This window comes from Pagrus major, chromosome 17, assembly GCF_040436345.1.
Source record: "Pagrus major chromosome 17, Pma_NU_1.0".
In the NCBI taxonomy this organism is placed as follows: Eukaryota; Metazoa; Chordata; class Actinopteri; order Spariformes; family Sparidae; genus Pagrus; species Pagrus major.
In genome coordinates this window covers 28,331,933-28,351,707 of record NC_133231.1, presented here as the reverse complement: position 1 = coordinate 28,351,707, position 19,775 = coordinate 28,331,933, and the positions used below count along the sequence as shown (strand labels likewise).

General features: G+C 42.1%; 2 protein-coding genes across 2 annotated transcripts; both read right to left on the bottom strand.

The window, feature by feature from the left end:
• Positions 1–7,259: 7,259 nt before the first annotated feature.
• herpud2 (HERPUD family member 2) lies at positions 7,260–16,368 on the bottom strand. The gene is made up of 9 exons (XM_073485755.1): positions 16,270–16,368; positions 14,474–14,868; positions 13,859–13,936; positions 12,024–12,131; positions 11,027–11,184; positions 10,295–10,420; positions 9,842–10,180; positions 9,590–9,701; positions 7,260–8,118 (listed from the first exon to the last, which is right to left on the bottom strand). The coding sequence occupies exons 2-9, from the start codon at positions 14,618–14,620 to the stop codon at positions 7,939–7,941; spliced, it is 1,248 nt and encodes a 415-aa protein (XP_073341856.1). The 5' UTR covers positions 14,621–14,868; positions 16,270–16,368; the 3' UTR covers positions 7,260–7,938.
• Positions 16,369–18,065: 1,697 nt separating this feature from the next.
• Positions 18,066–19,775, bottom strand: pkdc (protein kinase-like domain containing). The gene is made up of 3 exons (XM_073485696.1): positions 19,725–19,775; positions 18,889–19,271; positions 18,066–18,756 (listed from the first exon to the last, which is right to left on the bottom strand). The coding sequence occupies exons 2-3, from the start codon at positions 19,257–19,259 to the stop codon at positions 18,165–18,167; spliced, it is 963 nt and encodes a 320-aa protein (XP_073341797.1). The 5' UTR covers positions 19,260–19,271; positions 19,725–19,775; the 3' UTR covers positions 18,066–18,164.

Here is a 19,775-nt window from a genome sequence, read left to right as displayed (position 1 = left end):
TATCTGTGGGGAATGCCAACGTTCACTTATACATGGAAAATATTTTTTTTAAAAGCCTCTTCAGGGGATAAAGAAACTGAAACATATTTCTTCTTTTACCATCTCGAAAGTCCCCAATGTAATGAAAAGAGAAAAACTGAAGGTGTATAGAGGAGCTTGGGTATCTGGGGAGTCAATTAAAATAACAACAAAAGAAACCTGCAGGTGCCAGAATGTAGAAAGCTACAGGCAGAAAGAAACGAGGGCAGTAAAGAAATCTCAACTGGGCCTCGTCACTCCCTGACTGGCTGACACTCTGCAGCCTGCAACAGGTGATCTGAATCCACTGCAATCAGTCCAGAGGGATTTTGACATTCAGCCAAAAGACAGCAAGAACGACACAATGGGTCTGCGACACCACATATTTTTGGGCCTATCAACGTCGGCAGGGAAATTGATCTGAAACAGTTTAAAAGAAGCCATCAGAGGCATCGTGAATCTGAATAATAACATTATAATAATGTATAAGGAAGCCTTTTCTGGAGCTGCAGAGAACCTCTTGGACGGCATATTTCTGAAGATTTTTACAAGCTCAGCCCCTCGTTGTGTTCATTGTTTTCTAGTCTACTGTGCATCTAATTAAAAAAAATCGATCCATTTTTATTCCTGCAAAAGTCTGACAGAATTTGGATCAGACAAGGAGGTGAAACGTTACTAGAAAGTAATTAAATTTTGCCTTAATTATTGAAATAACAAGTCACAAATCTTTGATGGATCAGATCTGGAACCGTTTCTTGCAACCAGACATGTTTATTAAGTCAACACTGGAGAAAAGATGTTCCTCTTTGTTCAGGACAGCACGCTGACCTTCGTACAAATGCTCCTAATCCAGGAGGAGATCACCAGGTTTTAACGTTTTTCAAATAGATTTAATCTGCAGGACAACAAGCCTCAATTATCTGATGAACAAGAGGTTTCCATCGAGTCCACGTGAGCGTGTTTATAAACCCAAGACATCCTTAAACGACAGCATTTAGTCGATTAATTGATGAGTACCTCGGAAGAAAAGTTGCCAAATATTTTGAGAATTGATTCAACATTATAGTTATTTTTCAAGCAAACATGTCTCCTGGTTCCAGATTATTAAATGTGAGGATTTGCTGCTTCTCTTTGACAGCAAATGAAGAGTCTTTGGGTTTGGGACTGTTGGCTGGATCATGAATGGTCACTTTGACATTTGATAGACTAAACGATTAATCAATTAATTGTGAAAATAATCCACAGATGAATTAATAATGAATATAATCTGCAGTTGCAAATATAATCACATGTTCAAAAGCATCAAAAGAGAAGTCCTCCCATCACCAGAAGCAGTGACAAACATCCAGAGCACTGGTGTAAATAATAAAATATTGATGGCTCACTGTCACATTGTTGTGACCTTCACACCTGAACAGAACAGAGCCATCATTGATGTCAACAGTAACACCTTTGTGTTCTCAAACAATTTAAAATGTCTGCTGTGAAAATAATGGACGACGTGTGGAGAGAGATGAAGGAACGTCGGGGTCGCTGCGGGCGACAACAACCACAAGACTCTCCTGAACCGATGGAGGTGATGTCACAGACTCTGAAGGCAAGGCATTAATTATTTACACAGGACAGAAGTCATGAGTAACATTAACGCTGAGTGCAGGATGATATGAGCAGGAAAACATGAATGGTTAATGATATCTGATGTAAAAACCTTTGGGTTGCCAGGTTGTGAAAAATCTCTCTGCCTGAGTCTTTAATACAGTTAATATTTAATATTTACAGGAATAACAATGATATCTTAACAAAGGCTGATGCCATACGACTGTGTCTGACTTCACGCTCACTACAGTTTGCAAATATGTATTCATCCGCCCTTGAAAGTAGTCCCCAACAAACGCTGAGTTGTCTGATGCCACTCATTTTAGATACACGCTTTAATTTAGAACGGTGAGCAGACAATTTCACTTGAACAACGTTAATTGACACCCTGCAGCCAATCAGAATCGAGTACTCCGTATAATTTTACGTTATTCTGTTATCTCGAGATCCTGAGTTCATTTTTTGTTAATGCTTTTGTTTTTCTGTCTCAAAAACAAGGTATTTAACCCATTATCTTGAGCAAATGATCTGTTTTGTTCCCAAGATGACGTCATATATACCTAATAACAATAATAGGAAAAATATAGAATGACAGGAGCTTTATTCTTGTTTAACTGAAGATGTTTCATGCAAAAAAAAAAGTATACAAAGGTTAAATGAAAGAGACTGTGATCCTGTCAAAAATGAGAAAATGAAAAAACAGACTTAATGAGACGGATTGGACCAAAAATGCTCACTCAGAAATACTGAGCAGTTTGTTATATAAACATTAAGTTTGGTCATATATCACAATGTTCTGTAACACTAATAGACCTGGAACTGAAACGCAGGAACAGCATCTTTAGATGGAAGCAGCAAAATGTTATAGATTTTTACATTTTAGGCATTTTGCCGACACTTTTATGGGCGTAACAGAAGAATATGAGCATCAACATTTACGGCACTTGATGTAGATGTTTGAATGGATCAAAAAATCTTCATTCATCACTAAAAATAAAATAAAACAATGTCAGGAATTAAATCGGATGAGAAATAATGCTCCTTTAGCCTGGTTAGTGTTCATGTGTACATGTTCAATCACAATCTATGGACTGAAACACACACCCATATCTGCACTATTGACTCCTGTACACAAAGTGCACGCACTCATACATATAAACACACACAAACACACACACACACACACAGTCTATCACCAGAAGCATCACCCGCCACCGCAGACGAACTGACGGATCGATGGCTGGACGTTAGTCACCGTTTCACCAGGAAGAAGGCCCCACTTCGGCCCTGATAAGAATCGGTTACATCCTTCGAAAATAAATAAATAAACAAATAAATAACATCCAGTGTGGCTCTGATTGGATTAAAGGGAGAGGGGAAGGGCAAGACAAGCCACCGTGAGGTATGGCCTAACAAATTGGAGCGAACAGTCGGGCCAGAGAGTCCATTTTGGGGCATAATTTACACAGTGAGGAGCATGAGCTGAATCTAATGTCATTTCCATCAATTTTGCATTTTGGCCCTTTTTTCCTTCCCTCCGGCTTTTAGCGGTCATTTGAATCGTCTGGCGGAGGACAGCCGGCGAGCATTACAATGTCGGAGATGACATTTGGCACAGCAGCAGAGTGAGAGGTGGTTCTTTATGGCGTGGTGACTGGCTGCACAACGACAGCGTGGATCCATTGCTGCACCATCTCGCAAATGGCTAACAATATGCTAATAGGGTAAGAGCACAGAATGGGCCCAGACAAAACCACTTAATGGATGTTTTATCTGCAGGTCGAGAGACTCATCAGCCGCAATCTCTCCTGACAAGACGTGCCAAGTCAAATTTAGCGATAAAAGCGCTTTTAACAAACAGGCCACAAAGTGCTTCGGGGAGGACAAAGGACGCAGACACACACAGGAGTTTGTGGTGAAATGTGAAACCTGTTGGGAAATCGTTTTAGAGGAAATACACCTTGAAAGCAAAGTTGTCCGAGGACAAAAAAAGAGACGACAGGACTTCCTGACAGAGCTCCAACTTATTTCTCTTCCTGACCACAAATGGCTGGAATACAAAATACAGTCAGGCTGCTGCAGTGATTTGTGGATGTGGGACCCTAAAATGGTGTTTGAGGGATTTACTCCCAAAACACTTCAGAAGGAAATCTGACACATTCATCTAACAGCTGTAGTTATTTACACCTCCAATCAGCAAGCTGATACTTGATGCAGATGTAATTAAACAAGGTCAATGTGATCAGCTCCAGGTGTTTCAGCTTGATTTGTGTGAGAAGCACACAGTGTATTTTTACCTTGGCTTGTGCCGTGCTCCATCGTGCTGTTTTTCTTTCATTTTTGGTTTATATCATAAGATAACATGTCATAACAAAACTGGAACAGCAGATGGTGAACTGTAAAGAACAGTGAAATAAATCTGAGCTCTCATGAAGCTGAAACACTAAAATGCTGCTTTGCTGCTGATGCACCAGTAGAAATAATATATATAATACTATAACACCTACTTTTACTTTAATACTTAGAGCAGCTGTAAGCGTTGTCATCACGTTAGCATCCCCTCCCTCCTCTCTACGTCACTTGGAGCAAACAGTTCTCTGTCCTGACTGGATAAAGTTGGCAGGGATACTAGAAAATGAATTGAGCAGGGGATGGAGAGACAAGAGTTACTGACCAAACACTCTATAACAGCGATAACTGTTGGAATATCGAGCTATTTAACACTTACTTTAATAAAAATGTATCACTTACAGCGGCTGTAACTTGAATTTGGCCACTGGAGGGCAGTGCAGTGAGCTGTAAACACACCGTCAACATATATGCATGTTCGTTAACAGAAAACAGTCACCTTGAGTGATGAGTTTTCGTTCACCTGATGAATGAAAGTCAAATACTGACTCTAATTGTAGCTCTGTTTTTGGTCTCCACCAACTCCTGAGGGAAATATGTGACTCTTCACCTGCTGAATGCTCTGCCGTGTTCACCAGCTAATCGCTAACTTTGTCCGTCTGCTGTTTGGTGCTGAGCAGGTTGTGCACAGTAGGTTTATTGTTTTTATCTTAAATCTTCTTTATCTTTTGCAAATGCCATAAACATTTTGATTAGAGCAGCATTAAGTATAATTTTTAATACATTTTACTTGTAAAAGAGTTGTTTTTTTTGTGTTAATGCAACTTTTATTTAAGTGTAAGATCTGAAAGCACCTTCCTCCGCTGGTTAAAATGAGCTCAAGAGGTTTACGATCATAGATTATTAAAATCCTACTCAGTAGTGACACTGTACGGCTACAAACTTCCTGCACTGTGACTCAAAATGTCACATTTGAGCTCTAAGCTGATGCTCTGCGTTAGCCGTACTGGACTTGATGTGGATGCAGCTACTTTTGGGAATCAATTGAATCACAAGATAATCATGTAAATCATATCTGGTCTGTGCTTTTGACAGTTTGAGGATTACACAGGGCCAAAAGATGCAACTTTTCCTTTCAGTGTCAGACAGCAAAGGAAATCCACTTAACATATTGTATAACATTGCCTCTGACACATGCCGGAGTGTATACCAGAGCTATACTGGACTCTTGTTTCCTCTAATTCCCCTCACCTGTTTCTCCACCTGCACTTCATCCCCTCCTTAGTTTTAGTTGTCTTTAAGTTTGTCTGTTGAGTTGATTACCTTAAAACAAGTCTCTGGCATTTATGTTCTGCTTTTTTGATACTATGTGGTTGACACATCAAATCCAATATATCTGTGATGAGCAAAAATCGGTCTGGTTTTAGTCTAAACGCCAACTTTTGCTGCACATGCTCAGTCGGGGTACTTTTAGTGAAAGCAGGTGCTACAGAGCATCACCATCTGGTGTCACACACTCTCTCTATCTCTCACCCCCATCTCCTCTGTGTTTACTTAATAAACTCAGTGTATCTCTGTGGCATGTGTCCAGCCCAACTGCTGCCTCTCCAAAGACAACGAGGCCTGATAGCAGGGAAACGGGGAGGGAGCCGGGCTGAATAACAACGAGGGACTTATTATGATGATGAAATGTCCTACAAGACCCCAAACACCCTCTTAAAGAAATCCGCCCCTCCGATAAGGGGAGTCAAACCCAGACCTGCAGAGAGAGGAGGAGGAGGAGGAGGGGGGTCCTAACCTGATTGGATCGGCGGCTCGGCGGGGGCGCGCGTAACGAAATCAAATGGCCGTCAAGCCGCTGTCATGCATAATTAATTGGGCCTTGTACGACCAACTACACAAAAATCCATGGTCATTTGATTAGGGGGTTTTGGAGGACTCTCTGAAGTGCATCGCTGTCTGAGCTGCTTCCCTGCTCACCTCTCTATCTGTGAGCAGAGTGTCAGAGCGACGTTAGCCGGAGAATGTTTTACTTTAACGTCCAACAGAGACGAAACACAAACTTCCGCTGAGGTTCTTTCAAAACTCAAGGACAACCTGGTGTTAAAACTACTTCATAAAGTCTGTACATCACGGTGACGCCTTGTGCTGAAGGTCACCTCAGTGTATAGATGCATACAGAAGTCAACACATTTGAGGGGGCCAAATCAGCTGTAGGTTACTGTATATATTATAGATACGGCCCTGCTCCCTCTCTACAACTGAGCTGCCCTTGAGCAAGGCATTTACCATCATTTGCAACAACACTAAGAGTCTACACACAATGCCTAGCAGCTCTGTGAGGCTGAACTTAGGCATAGTGGTACTTTGAGCTACATGCGAACATCAGCTGGCTAAAATGATCTCAATGACAGCGCTAACACACTAATGTTGACCATTTTCAGTGTTAAAATGGCAGTGGCTGTTGGGAACGTCATTGGTTAGCAGATATTTGGACATAAACACAAGTATTTGTACTAGTTAGAGACCTGACTGTCAACAGGATTCATTCTCTGGGGACCATGAATGATACAAAACTGGCAACCCAAACATTAGTTGTTGGACTGTTTCAGTCTCTGACTGACTGCTATCCTCAAAAGCCAGGCTGCTAAATTCTGAAACAACAAAGGCCTTGAGGAAGGAAATGTTTCTTACGAATGCGTAGTTGTATATAGTGTATATTCATATACTGTATTGTGCACTTTCATACACATTTGCCACTCTGCCATCTAATACATAATTACACATAATAACAGAAGTTAATAAAGCAACAGTCAGCATCATCTCTTACTTTTTTCTTTTATCTTAATTTATTTTTATCTGCTTGTGTTTCCTTTTTCTTATAATTTGCTCTAATTAATTATTAATTTGTTGGCTTATGTGGAGCATTCTGTTGCTTTGTTTTTTAAATTACTGTCTTTACTATTAGTATTATTATAATCACATGCCATGGAACATTTTAAGTAATCACAAAGTCACAATTTCATTGACTGCTGAGCACTGGAAACGATATGAAAATAATAAAATACCTAAGAATAAGGAAATATAAATAATTTGGGGTTTATCTACAAGCAGAATTTAACTGTAAACATGCTGAACTTAAAGATATATGAATTATTGTTGAATCAAGACAATTTACATCCAAGTCCTACACAAGGAAGTTCAAGCTGAAACTAGTTTAACATCTGTGTGTGAGACTGCTGCCACCTGCAGGACGTCAGAGAGGACAACAGGGAGTAAACACCAGCAGACGAGTCGAACCGCAGCAAGATTTTTATTCAAAAAAAGCTTATATTCAGGAATTAAAGATGCATATACTTACATGTGTAAATAGATAATGTTCAAATACACAAAGTGGGAAAACAATGTGCTTCAGTAGCTGCAATGTCATTATGCACATCGTGTGCATACATGAAAATGTCTTTGGGGATGCGGTTTTTCATGGTTTGTTCAGGACAAACATCTCCCTGTCCTTTCAGGGAGACTCTCTTTTTTTCTTGGTCTGTGTCACATCCCTCATTATGACCTCATCACTGTTTAAAATGGAAGACAGCTCCCTCTGGTGTCTCTTACCATCAACACGTCTCAATGAATTCACGACCGATGAAAGAAAAACAAAACAAAAAAAACCTTTCACTGCTGAAGCGTTTTCTCCGTTAACACAGCGTCATATTTACTTTCTAAATGTCAGTTTGTTCACCCGCCGCCTGCAGAACTCACTGCTTCTGCTCTTAAACTTCAGAGGAGCCTGTTTTAAGTATCAGTCAGTTTGTTGGCAGCTTGTAGGAGGTTTGTCGCCGACTGGCCGCGGTGGTACCGGGGGTAAAGGGGGTATTCAGGACAGTGAAGATGAAGGTGGGAATGGTGATACTTGTGTACCTGCTGGCAGGAGGACGGGGGGGTATTTGAGAGGTAGGCCAGAGGGGTGGGGTCTGTCTAGTTGGCCGGGTGGGGTCGTCCCTCGGGGATGAGCGAGGTGAAGAAGGTGCTGATGAAGGACCACGCGGTGGTGAGGAAGTTCGGCTCAGGGAGAGCAGCGGCTGCCTGGTCCTCAGGGCCTCCGCCTCCTTCCTCACCACTGTCATCGTCCTCTATCCCCTCATCCATCAGACGTTCCTGGGACACAGACAGTCATCGTTAGAGAGACAGAATATAATGAGGACGTTAGACTATAGTCAGACAAACAATCTGATCATTGCATTTGTCAATGAATGAAATGCTTTGGGCTTTTTCTCCAAAAATTCAATTCTTCAAAAACTTCACTCGTGTCTCAAAGAACAAATGATCCAAGAAGAATCCAAGTGTTTTTTCCACAACTAATTACCAGTAACTCTGCATCATGGGGCTTTTTTAGCCCATCTTTCTAGTGTTTTCTAGTTTTTCTAGTTTTTCTTCTTCATCTGAAAAATGATTAAAAATGTCAGCTCAATTCGAGAGCTAAAATTGATTCCTTGAGTAATTTAGAGATCTGAATAATTTTTTATTCTCTGATTGTAACACAGCTGCAAAACTACATGGCAGAGGCATACAAGAAGACACAACAGAGGGCTAGAAAATGGGGAAAATTAAATGTGTGTTCAGGTCTCAGCTTTATTTTCCGTTTCTTTCAGCATGATGCAGCTTAAAGTCTCCATGCAGACAGAAAAATAAGTCAGAAGTCAACTGCTTGAGTCCACGAGGCAATCATCACGGCCATTCTAGACAATGCTTGTGATTCCACCTGACGCGCTGCAGTGGGTTTCCAAAGCATCCCAGAAGTGGCTCTCCGCCCTGCTCTGCTTAAAATACACAGTACGTCTATTTATGTTGGCAGCCGTGTCAAACTGCACGGACTGGTTCGGCCCGTGCGGGATAGGACAGCATCAGGAAACCAGTCAATCAAACAAGAATCAATGACAAACACGGCCTACTTAAACGTGGTAGAAGCACAAAAATCAAGAAAAAATGACCAAATTAACAAAATCTGAGCAAGGCGCCCTGATAGCTCATTTTAAAGAACGTGCACCCCATGTACAGAGGCTGTGTCCTCACCGCAGCGGCACACAGTTCGAATCTGACCTGTGGCCGTTTGCTGCATGTCATCCCCCTCTCTCTCTCATCCCGTTTCCTGCTGCTCTTCAAGCTGTACTTTCAAATAGAGCCATGAAAAGGCCCAAAAAGAGTCAAAACCGGGGAGGCATAATGCTTCTGAAACATTCCCTGTGTGGTATGAATCTGTGTGGACGAGCGTGATGCAGACAAAAACAAAAGTCGGATTTAATTGCTGCTGTGTGGCTTCAAGAAGAACAAGACAGACAATAAGGACTGCTGAATGTTTCTGCACCTGCCTCCAGACACATGCACGTGCAACTGTGACCCTGAATTATGTGATTACTGTAATTATCGTGGCCTTACTGGCATAGATTGGTCAACAGCGTCCACTACAGTGTCAGAGAGTAAGGAGATACTTTGATATGATTTGTTGCAGTGCACACACACCCACAGAGGAGATGGTGTGAGGGGTTTGGCGCATGGTGCTGATGGTCTCACGATGAGAGCTAAGTACAAAATGGAGGCTAAGGAGGCTGAGAGACATTCTTCCACTCACAATTTCCTGTATGTCCTGGTGTCTCTCTGCTTCCTCCTGAGGAGCTCTGGCTCTTTCTCCTCCTCGAAGGTTCTGCTGATCCGGCCTGAAGGGAAACCAACCGGCCTGATGCCTGGGAAAAAAAACACAATACAAACATAAACATTCTGTCTGACTTGGGTTTGAAGCTTTTTCACGTGACATATATGTGAGAAAAGTTAAATATGTATCTGTAAATACATGTTTTTTCAGTGTTGTGCAGCGTTGACTCACAGGTAGACAAGCAGCATGGCGCCAACCACCATGACGAAGCGGCTGAAGGAGGAGTAGAAGTACACGATGCTGAGCAGGACGCCAGCGCGAGACACTGTGTACAGCCAGTCCAGCCAATCGCGGTTCAGCTCGTCATCGTTCAACACGGCACCGCCCTGCGCGTTCATCTGGATGTTGGGGTTGGCCGGCTGGTTCTCTGGTAAAGGGTTGGGGTCCGGGTTGGGACCCAGAGGGGGCTGCACGGCTTCGTTGGGCTGGGCGGGCTGATGGGGTGAGGAGGGGGAGGGAGAGGGAGGAGGGGAGGCGCTGGGAGGCTGAGAGGCGGCTACTGCTGCTTGACTGATGAGAGGGAGGAAGAGGAGAAGAAAACACAATGACAAAGTTTTAACGTGAAGTAAACGGAAAAAGATCAAATCTGTGCTGATCGTTTACTGACACATTTCTTCAACTCACTATTGCATGTAGTAGTGACGTGCATACATCTGCTGCCACCACAGCATCTGCATGGGCATGTACATGGGGTGGGGGGGCATGTTGGCAGGGAGGCCGCCTTGCAGAGGAACCTGGGCTCCATCTGGCCTGTGGAAGAAAGTCACGTTCGTTATTATACACGTGTTAACAGTGCGGACAACTCTTTTTAGTTTTCACTGTACTGGAAATATTCTTAAAGATTTTGTAACATCTTCTTATCATCTTGGCGCTGTGCTTGAGCATTTGCAACATCACGATCACAAACCGCAAACTTATTCTACACTTCTGCTTTCAGTGTAATTCAATCCAACACAAACCACAAACAGACAATAGTGTTGAATCAGCGACTGTCTCGCAGTCTCAACAAAAACTGATTTAAGCTTCTTAAAAGGCCTGATTTACTGCAGGACTGATTTATTGGATTACATTACATTATACGGCTCAGATGGTAATTTAATGTACATTTTAAGAGGGCTGCATTTGTGTAACAAATGAGATGTCTGTACTAAAGACTTCTTGGTAAAACAATTGTTTGACAACACAGAGAACTCATTTTTTACAATTAAAATACGACAAGATTATCTCAATCATAGGCTGAGTTTTGTGTTTCTGCTCAGGAAAAAATGTTGTGGTTTTGCAGTTGACAGTAGGACCAAAACATCCATGAAAAAGGGTTGTATACCAGTTATACTGTGGTGTCAGAGACTTGCTTACCACTGAGGGACAGCAGGTGGGCCCTGAGGGTCGTACGGGGGGAAGCCGCCGCGATACCTCAGGCCGTCATAACTTCCTGGGACAGAAGAGGAGGAGGCTGGCTGACTGTCCTGATTTGGTGTGTTGGCAGAGGAGGCGGTGCCGGCACTGTCTGAACTCTGAGTGACGACATGTGAACACATTCATCAGCATTTTGACATAAATAGTACAATGAAAACAGAATGTCCTTCCTTTCTGAAGTGTGTTCGACTGTTGGAGGCAAAGGAAGGAGGCAAAGGGAAGGAGGCAAAGGGAAGACATAAGTGGAGGCGAACAAACATGGTTTTGCTGCAATTTGAGCTGAAGGCACGTTTGCACAAATTGAAAATTCTTCTGTTGTCATTTATGTTTTTTCCCAAAGCGAAAGTAGGCCCGACATTTTGCACCTTAATAACACAATACAACAAGTTTAAATTTTGACCCTCCCAAGGGGAAAAGTTTGGGCAACCCTGACATAAACACTGAAATGCATAATCACGATTACTGTAACTGTATTTACTGTGGATCAGTCATGTCATGGTCAATACCTGATCAACCTAATGAGGTCAGAATCTGACAGAATATCTCTCTGATTGGTCCATCCCTTTGACTAATATCTGTGCAGTTGTTTCAGTGGCTGAACACCAACAAGTGTCTCACAATACCATGATCATAAACTTCATATCAAAAGGTAGTTTCAGTAGGAATGAGATCAAAAGACTGCAGAGCTCTACCTGCTATCAAGCACAGACGCTCACACCTTGCCTCTGGTGTGTCATCTTGAGGATTTAGCCGTTTACACAACATATAAAGCAGTAAATCATTGGAGTGGAAGTCCTCGCTCTTCACTATGACTAAGCATAAACTTGTAACTTGAGTGTGTATTGACAGCCTTTTGTGTATCCTAACAATAAACCACACACACACAGAGGAGGAGGAGGAGGAGGAGGTCATTAGAGCCGAGTGTCGGTCTACTCACGCTGGAGTCCGAAGCTGAAGAGTTGGCCATGGAGGGGCTGCGAGGCATGGGCGAGGCTGGGGGGCTGTGAGAGGCACACACTAGATGCATCATGTGGTATTCATCCTGCTGCGGGTCGACGAGGTCACAGGACGAGCCGAGGATGTGGGAGGAAGACAGAGAAAAGGAGGAGGAGGAGGAGGAGGAGGAAGAGGAGGAGGTGAAGGCAGCAACAGAGCAGAGAGACAAAACAAGAAACAGAGAGACACAGAGAGAGAGAGAGAGAGAGAGGAAGGATTAGTGTGGAATCAGCCAGAATTCAAACACAATGCTGAGGCTTTGTTGTTAAATCACATCAGATCAGCTTTTGTTTCCCAGGCAGCCTGTTTCAGTTCCCTTACAACACACGCACAGACATGCGCACAAGCTGTGTGTGGTCAAACACACAGCAACTGGGCAAATCTTGAAAAAAAACTACTAACTAACAACCTGCCAAACACACACAAACCCTTGACAATCAGGGTAGACGAGGCTGGAGATTTGATGTAAAATACTCTTTTAGGGGTACAACAATTAGTCGAAAATTTATTGTAAACTGTTTTAATTATCGAATAATCACTTTAGTCTTTTTTTTTTTGAGCTGACAAAGATTTGCCCCAGACTCTCAGATGTGTAGGTTTGATGCTTTTCATTGTCAAACATGATTTTAAACTTCATAATCATGATGGTTGGTTTTGAAAAAAGACATTTAAAAGACATAAAATTGAACTTTGGGAAGTTGTAATGGGACTTTTACCTATATCTAACATTTTACAGCAAAAACAATGAATTAAGAAAATACTTTGCAGAGTAATCCATCATGAAAATAATCGTTAGCTGCAGACCTACAGTATATTCTTTACACGTCTTGTGAAGATGTTATTTGGTAAATAACTAGAAGATAACGAGGCTGAAAAATAATTTGATTAATTAATTTCAGTGTTTTCTTATTGTTAATTCTCTCTTCAGTCCTGATCAGTGGAGCCATGAGTACTCTTATCATGTTTTGTTTGTCTGTGCTGTAAAATGTGTCAACATGGACGCCTTGTCTTCTTAAATCTACTGACAGGTACAAACACAGTAACCTGAACCTGAACACACACTCATCTTAATTAGTCCTATTTCATTTAGACACGTACAACATAAATATGTTGTTGCTCATTATGTAATGATTTAAAGGCAATTCTTATTAGTACTTTATTAGTACTCTTTTTCGTCTCTGATCATTCGGCTTAACTTGTTTTTCTTTATGTTTCTTTGTTTTTGCTAACTAATACAATAAATGACAACTACAACTACTGCAGTGCAAAATAAAATGTGCTATTAGACCCATTATAGGCTTAAAATTATATCTAACTTCATCAACATTATGTGGGCACAATAAATAAAAGTGTTGTGGATGACTCACATTTTAAGCTCTTGATTGTTTTTGAGTTAAACCGTCTTTTAATCTACATTAATGAGAAACACCAACACCAAGCAGCTGAATTAAATAAAAAAGGAAGATGTATTCAGGCAAATTAATTTTGAGCAGCTATAGATGACTAAAGAAGGAACTTTCACGAGGATATAAATCATTCACACATGTATCGTTTCCCACAAGTCGCCGTAAATACACACTGACTGCAAAACGGCAAAGAATTCACAAGATGCATAATAACTGTATATAAAGCTTCCTACTAAATGAAGAAAAATTTAATATATACATTTAAAACAACTAAAAATCTATATGGGTTGGTTGCCACACGAACAAATCGATGCATAACAGTTTTGTGCGTAAACACACAAAGGAAAAACAGCACTAGAGCAGCTCTTACCTTTCTGAGCACATCTCTGAGCTGCAGGTGGTCTTGAAGGAGCCGTCCTGAGTACACCAGCCGCTGGTCTTTAGACAGCTAAGACACAAAACAGGGTTCATACAGTGTAGAAGAGTGTAAATGTGCTTTATTTATTTATTAAAACACACCAGCAACAGGTGAGTGGATTTAGGTCACTGGCTGGCCTAAGTTCTCTCCACAGTGTCACCAGATAAGAGTGTTTTTGCCTCAGAAAATAAAAGATATAAACACTGTCTCTTTTAATAACATTTCAGACCTTCCTTGTGGCCTTTTCCTCAGATTGTACTGCAACATAAACAGTCACTGACACTGAAAAGGCCCCGAGAGCAGACCTGGGCCTCGGGGCTAAAATTAACCTCAAACATCAACAAATGTTTCAACGGTTCTCAAGGTCAAGAGTGAACTTTTAACCCCAGCAGCTTTTAAACCAACGTGAATGAGAGGCTCCATGTGCTCATGAACATCGTGTGATATGAGCTAAAGCATGAAAGCTATAGAGCGGACCTCATGGTGAGGTTTTAAATCCACCCAGACACCAGTTAGAGCCACAACGTTGCCAAAACAAGAAAACCACCGAACCTGAGAGCTACTCACCGGCTTGCTGGGGTACACGTTGGAGATGTGACTCTTCAGCCTCTCCACGGTCCAGTTGAGGAAGCAGTTGATGGTCTGGTCTTCATACTTCTGATTGGGGGCCTTAATGACCAGGGTTACAGGACTTTCAAGGGCCCCAGAGTCCATGGCTCATATTACTAGCAGGGTGGGCTCTGAAGAATCGGAGCTCAGGAGAGCTAAGTGTCACAACTCAGGAGTCACCTGAGGAGAGCGTGTCCTCAAATCCTCTCCATCCTGGACTCAGCAACACACCTAAACCAGTCCCTGATCTGAGTGGGGGGGGATGAAGGTCCCCCTCTACAACATCAGCCTCATCTGTGGGGGAAGTCGTCGACTCCAACGATGCTGATAGGACTTCTTCTGTGGTAGGATTTCTGGTGAAAAGACAGAAGGACTTGCTGAGAAAGAAGTTCTGAATACGCTGGATCATCCAATTAAATCATATTATATCCGGCTATTATTCATATATTACACCAATGTGATTGAAATGTCACTTAGGACAGCTGCATTATTTATAGCTGAAATGATAAATAAGTGTACACTCAGTGACCTCTTGTGTCTTGTCTTGAATTGTTATACTGAGATATTATGATAGGATGTGGAAGAAGAGAAGTGTTTTTTATAATGATTCTAGCTTCTTAAATGTGAATATTATCTGGTTTCTTTCCTCCTCTTCGACAGTAAACTGAATATCTTTGAGTTTGTGGACAAACAAGACATTTGAGGACGTCGTCTTGGGCTTTGGGAAACACTGATCGACAATGTTCAACATTTCATAGACCAAATAACTAAGCAGCTCTTTTTAGGTGTACCTGCTAAACTGGGAACGAACTGTGAACTTGAATGGGATGATCAATATTGTCTCTTGGCTGAGTTTTGCCTCTTTAAGTTACAGTATGTGCTGAGAGAAGTTTCATAAGGACCGTGACGTATGAGATCACTGACATAACAGACCGAAACCAGTCTGTCTTCTCGATACTTATTAACTTCTCCAACCGGTCTGTGGCTTTTTAGGGCCGATGGCGATGGCGATATTAGGGAGAAGGATATTACGATACCGACACATTTTTTGCAGTGATCCCTCAAATATGGTTTTCAAACATTTGTGATAAAGATATTATAACGTAGGCTGGACATTTAACAGTTTAACAACAACCCTTATAATCTAAATCTAAATCTTGAGTGTTGTATATCAGGTATGAGCTTCACAAACACTGTGCTTCAGTCTGTTGTTGGTTTTGGTGTTTTAAATGGGTTTTGTTGATTCACTTAAAAAAGGACAAACCCAGAATAAAGAACATCACCAGGAACATTTAGCTTGTTATAATAAAAAGGAGAAAACAAAAACCCCAGACACAAAAGAGAAAGTGAGCAGCTCAGACTGAACCTGTCACTTCCTGACACCTGCCACGTTGCGTCATCTTCACTGTAAACTGTCAAAACAACTAACTAGCTGTAAATCATCACGAGTCGAGCTCAACCAGGTGACTTATAATTAACTTAGCTACACGTACAGTTCGCCAGCACAACCCTCGTGTTCACAAACCAACACGTACACACATTAAACTAGCTTTAAAAGGCAGGTCAAGCGGGGCAGCTCTGTTTTATTCCGACCCTTGTCATCATGAAGCCAGGGGTAACACGGTTAGCTCGATGCTAACGCTAGCTCCGCTGGTTTAACAAACAAAACCGTTTCCGCCATGACAGCTCGTGAAAGCGTCTAACTGTGCGAACCCGGAGTGAGATAAAGGCGTCGGACATGTTTCTTCTCGTACCTGTTTTCCTCCGGTGGTACCGTCGTCTCTTCGCCCCAGCTCAGCTCGGCTCGGCTCGGCTCAGTCCAGCTCGGCTCGTCCGCCTTGTTGTTGTAATGTCGGGTGAGACCGGAAGCAACGTCATCATCCTCCGACTCCTCCTCCTCATCGTCCTCACAACAGCTGATCGGGGGGAAACAGATAAAACAGTCCGGAGGGTGTTTCAGCAGCGAGACAAGGAGACGGAGAGGCTTCATCTGTAAACGACAATATGCAACTACAGTTAATGACACCCGGAACAGTGATGCTAGTTGTTTTTTTTTGCTAGTTTTTCTGGAGTTTCTGGTTGCGAGGTGTGAACCTGGTGAACAGGTGTTGCACCAGATTCTGTGACCGTCAGATTTGGTGACCCAGCAGGAACATCAGCACTTTCTGACAGACACTGCAAACGTGTTTTTCCAGTTTCCATTGTGGCACTACTGTGAGTGAAATGCTTACAAACCAGCCCCATACCCACATAAAAACATAAAAAAATATATTTATTTATTTATAAATAATCAACAAATGCCTCTTCAGGAGATAATGAATGTGGGTAAATAGGCTTTGACAACCTCTCAAGTGCCCCAAATACATTTTAATCAGAAGAGAAAGATCTTAATTGACTGTTTTTATGCCTAAACAAACTAAACAACAAACTCTCTTTGTTTTGGCATTTTTAACAATTGTAGTTACCTCCTATTTTTATTTTTTTATGTATATTTACCTTCATCTATCCTATTTCAATTTGTATTTGTGCTTACTTTTATCTACTTGCTGCGTTGTCTTTGTGCTGCTGCAACATTTGAATTTCCCCTCAGGGCATCAATAAAGAATTATCTTATCTTATCATGACTGAATAAACAAACTGACCTTAAAGGACAACACAGTTTCATACTGTTTATATTTGGCGGACCCTGCCACCTTTCTAGCTTCAAACAGAAAACAACAACAATGATAAATATTTATGAAATCAATATTTGTATTTATATTTATATCTATAATTAAAACAGGACAACTAAAGGTGTGTGGAGGGGTTTGGGTGTCAAGGGGTTCAGTTAAGACAAACAAAAGAAAACCTGCAGGCGTCAGGCTGTTTGAAAGGCGAGCAACACACCTGCACAAATAAGCTCGGTCCTGGTGCAGGTAGTGTAGTTGAAGGGTGACACACATCTTCACTCAACTAGAACGAAACAGGTGCAACAAAGAAATCTCAGTGGGGCCCAAACCATCTGTGGAGGTTGTATCACGGACAGAACCAGAACCCTTCATCAAAGAGCGTCGTCACACCCTGATTGGCTACGACGGGAACGCCCCGAGCTGCTTTCACTCATAACTAGAAGCCAGTCTCCACATCCTGCACACAGACAATCTGAATCCACTGCAATCAATACAGCCAAAATAAAAAAAGAAACTATATTACTGTTGTAACTGTAGTAATTAAATGGAGTGACAATAATTATGTCTCTATATCTGTGGGGGTCACTTTTTTTCTGTTTTCTTATACAGATATGAACATTTTTGACACTTTGTTTGTATATTGTCACTTTTTCAAATCAAATTATTTTGACTGTTATGAAAAAATTTTGACACATTCTGTATTTATAAGATCACGATTTTTTAAAGTTACAGTTATCGGATCCTATCTGTTTCTATGGGGTCAATGTGTCAAACAGTTTTGACCCTTTTTTTATGTATACGCTTTAATCTACAAAATTAAAAAGATGTTTTAATGTTTTTTTCAGTTCAAAGAGCTGCAGAACAGGAAAAAAAAGCCAGAGCATTTTTCATCAACTTTTATTGATCCAGTGACGGTTTTATCAGACTCTAACCCACTTGCTCAGTTCTCTGGTTGTCTGAAATTACATTTTTTGGTTCTGTTACTGTTTCAGTTTGCGCAGAACCTCTTTGGTCAGCTGTTTACTGTAGTGGTTGATCTTCCAGTGTCCCGGCATCCATCCCAGCAGAAAACGATGAAAATCTGTCCAGGCGAACGCAAACATCTCCCTCCACTCTTTCTCTAAGGCAGCGAAGTCCACGTCTTTTTCCACAGCTACCTTTAGCTCTGTGAAATAAAAGTCCAGCAGGCCTGGCACCCTCCTCTCACACTGCTTCTCCTCCATGCAGCTTCCTAAAAAATACACAACATCTTTCATCCCACAGCCTCCACCGACATACTGGAAGTCCACAGCTGCTACATCCTGTCCGCTCGGGGAGAAACAGAAGTTGGCCAACTTGGCGTCTCCGTGAACGATGGTCTTGAATCGACATTCGTTGAGTATCCTGTCGATGTCTGCGGCTGCTGCTTTGAGAGCGGCGTCGTCCATGGCCTCCAGCTCGTCTGGCCGGGTCTCCAGGTGCCAGTAGGTACCGACAGGCCACAGGCCCTCTGGTGCCACGTCCAGGAAGAGGGCATGGAAGTGGGCAAGCCAGCTGAGGCAAGCCTTTATTTCTCTGTCCTTCACACTGGTCCTAAAAGCAAAAACAATCAAAGTGATTTAACCAGCATGAAACTTGAAAAGAACGTTGGGTTTGGGTTAGCTGACGACTCGACCTACAATCCCACAGAGTCAGCAATTCATACAGAACGTTCTGTGTTCTCACCTTCTCTGATCATAACCGACCACGTCCAGATCCTCCAGCACGATCAGCATCTCGTCTCCATGGGAACAGGCAGCGATGCAGGCGGGGATCCGACAGCTCTGATTGGTGGAATAGTTCTGGTACCAGTGTGTCTCCACCTGGTAGGATCTGACTTTACGCATGTGGGAGCGGTCTGTGTTCCAGCCTCCTGGGTGCTCGGCCTCCTCGGGGAACTTGACGTGTTTGACGACCACAGACGGCCGGTCGCAGCCCTCCAGGTGCAGCCTGACGATCTCGCCGTAACCGCTCCAGAGTGTCTGGATCTTTGCACCGACACGCAGAGATGAAGCTCCGCACGCCTGCAGGACGAGATCCTGGTACTGCTGCTTCATCTCCGGTCAGAGCTGAACCAAAGAAAAGAGGAAGCACAGTGTGTTTGTTAGCTAAGTTTTTTAACTTTATACTTTTTACTTTACTACATTTAAGAAAATCAAGTGTTTCTTTATGTGTTGAGAATATTCTTGGATGGAAAATGCATCATCACAAAGAGTACTTTTACTTTTGATACTTTAAGTACATTTTCTGATAATACTTACATACTTTTACTTGGATATAGGACTTATTCTTGTAATGAAGTATTCTCATTATACTTTTACTTGAGCAGGTTGAGAAGGATCTGAATACTTTCCACAACAGTGAGGATACATTCAATTCACAAATGAGCATCAAGACACCAAAAACACAACATTTTGAGCCAAAACAACACACACACTGAGAGTGTATGTAAGCAGTGTGTAACAGGAACTGTTTCACTGATGCTAAATCACTTACAACAGAGTGTATTTGCTTTATTTTACCTTTAGCTTCATGTCAAATGCGTCTCAATGGCCAGATAACAGGAAGTGTTC

Excerpts from the sequence above, each read along its gene's own strand:
- herpud2 (XM_073485755.1), bottom strand. The coding sequence starts at position 14,620 with ATGGACTCTGGGGCCCTTGAAAGTCCTGTAACCCTGGTCATTAAGGCC. Across the intron at positions 13,937-14,473 it reads ACGTGTACCCCAGCAAGCCG|CTGTCTAAAGACCAGCGGCT; the intron begins GTGAGTAGCTCT and ends TTTGTGTCTTAG. Across the intron at positions 12,132-13,858 it reads TCAGAGATGTGCTCAGAAAG|CAGGATGAATACCACATGAT; the intron begins GTAAGAGCTGCT and ends GTCGACCCGCAG.
- pkdc (XM_073485696.1), bottom strand. The coding sequence starts at position 19,259 with ATGAAGCAGCAGTACCAGGATCTCGTCCTGCAGGCGTGCGGAGCTTCA. Across the intron at positions 18,757-18,888 it reads GTCGGTTATGATCAGAGAAG|GACCAGTGTGAAGGACAGAG; the intron begins GTGAGAACACAG and ends TTTTGCTTTTAG.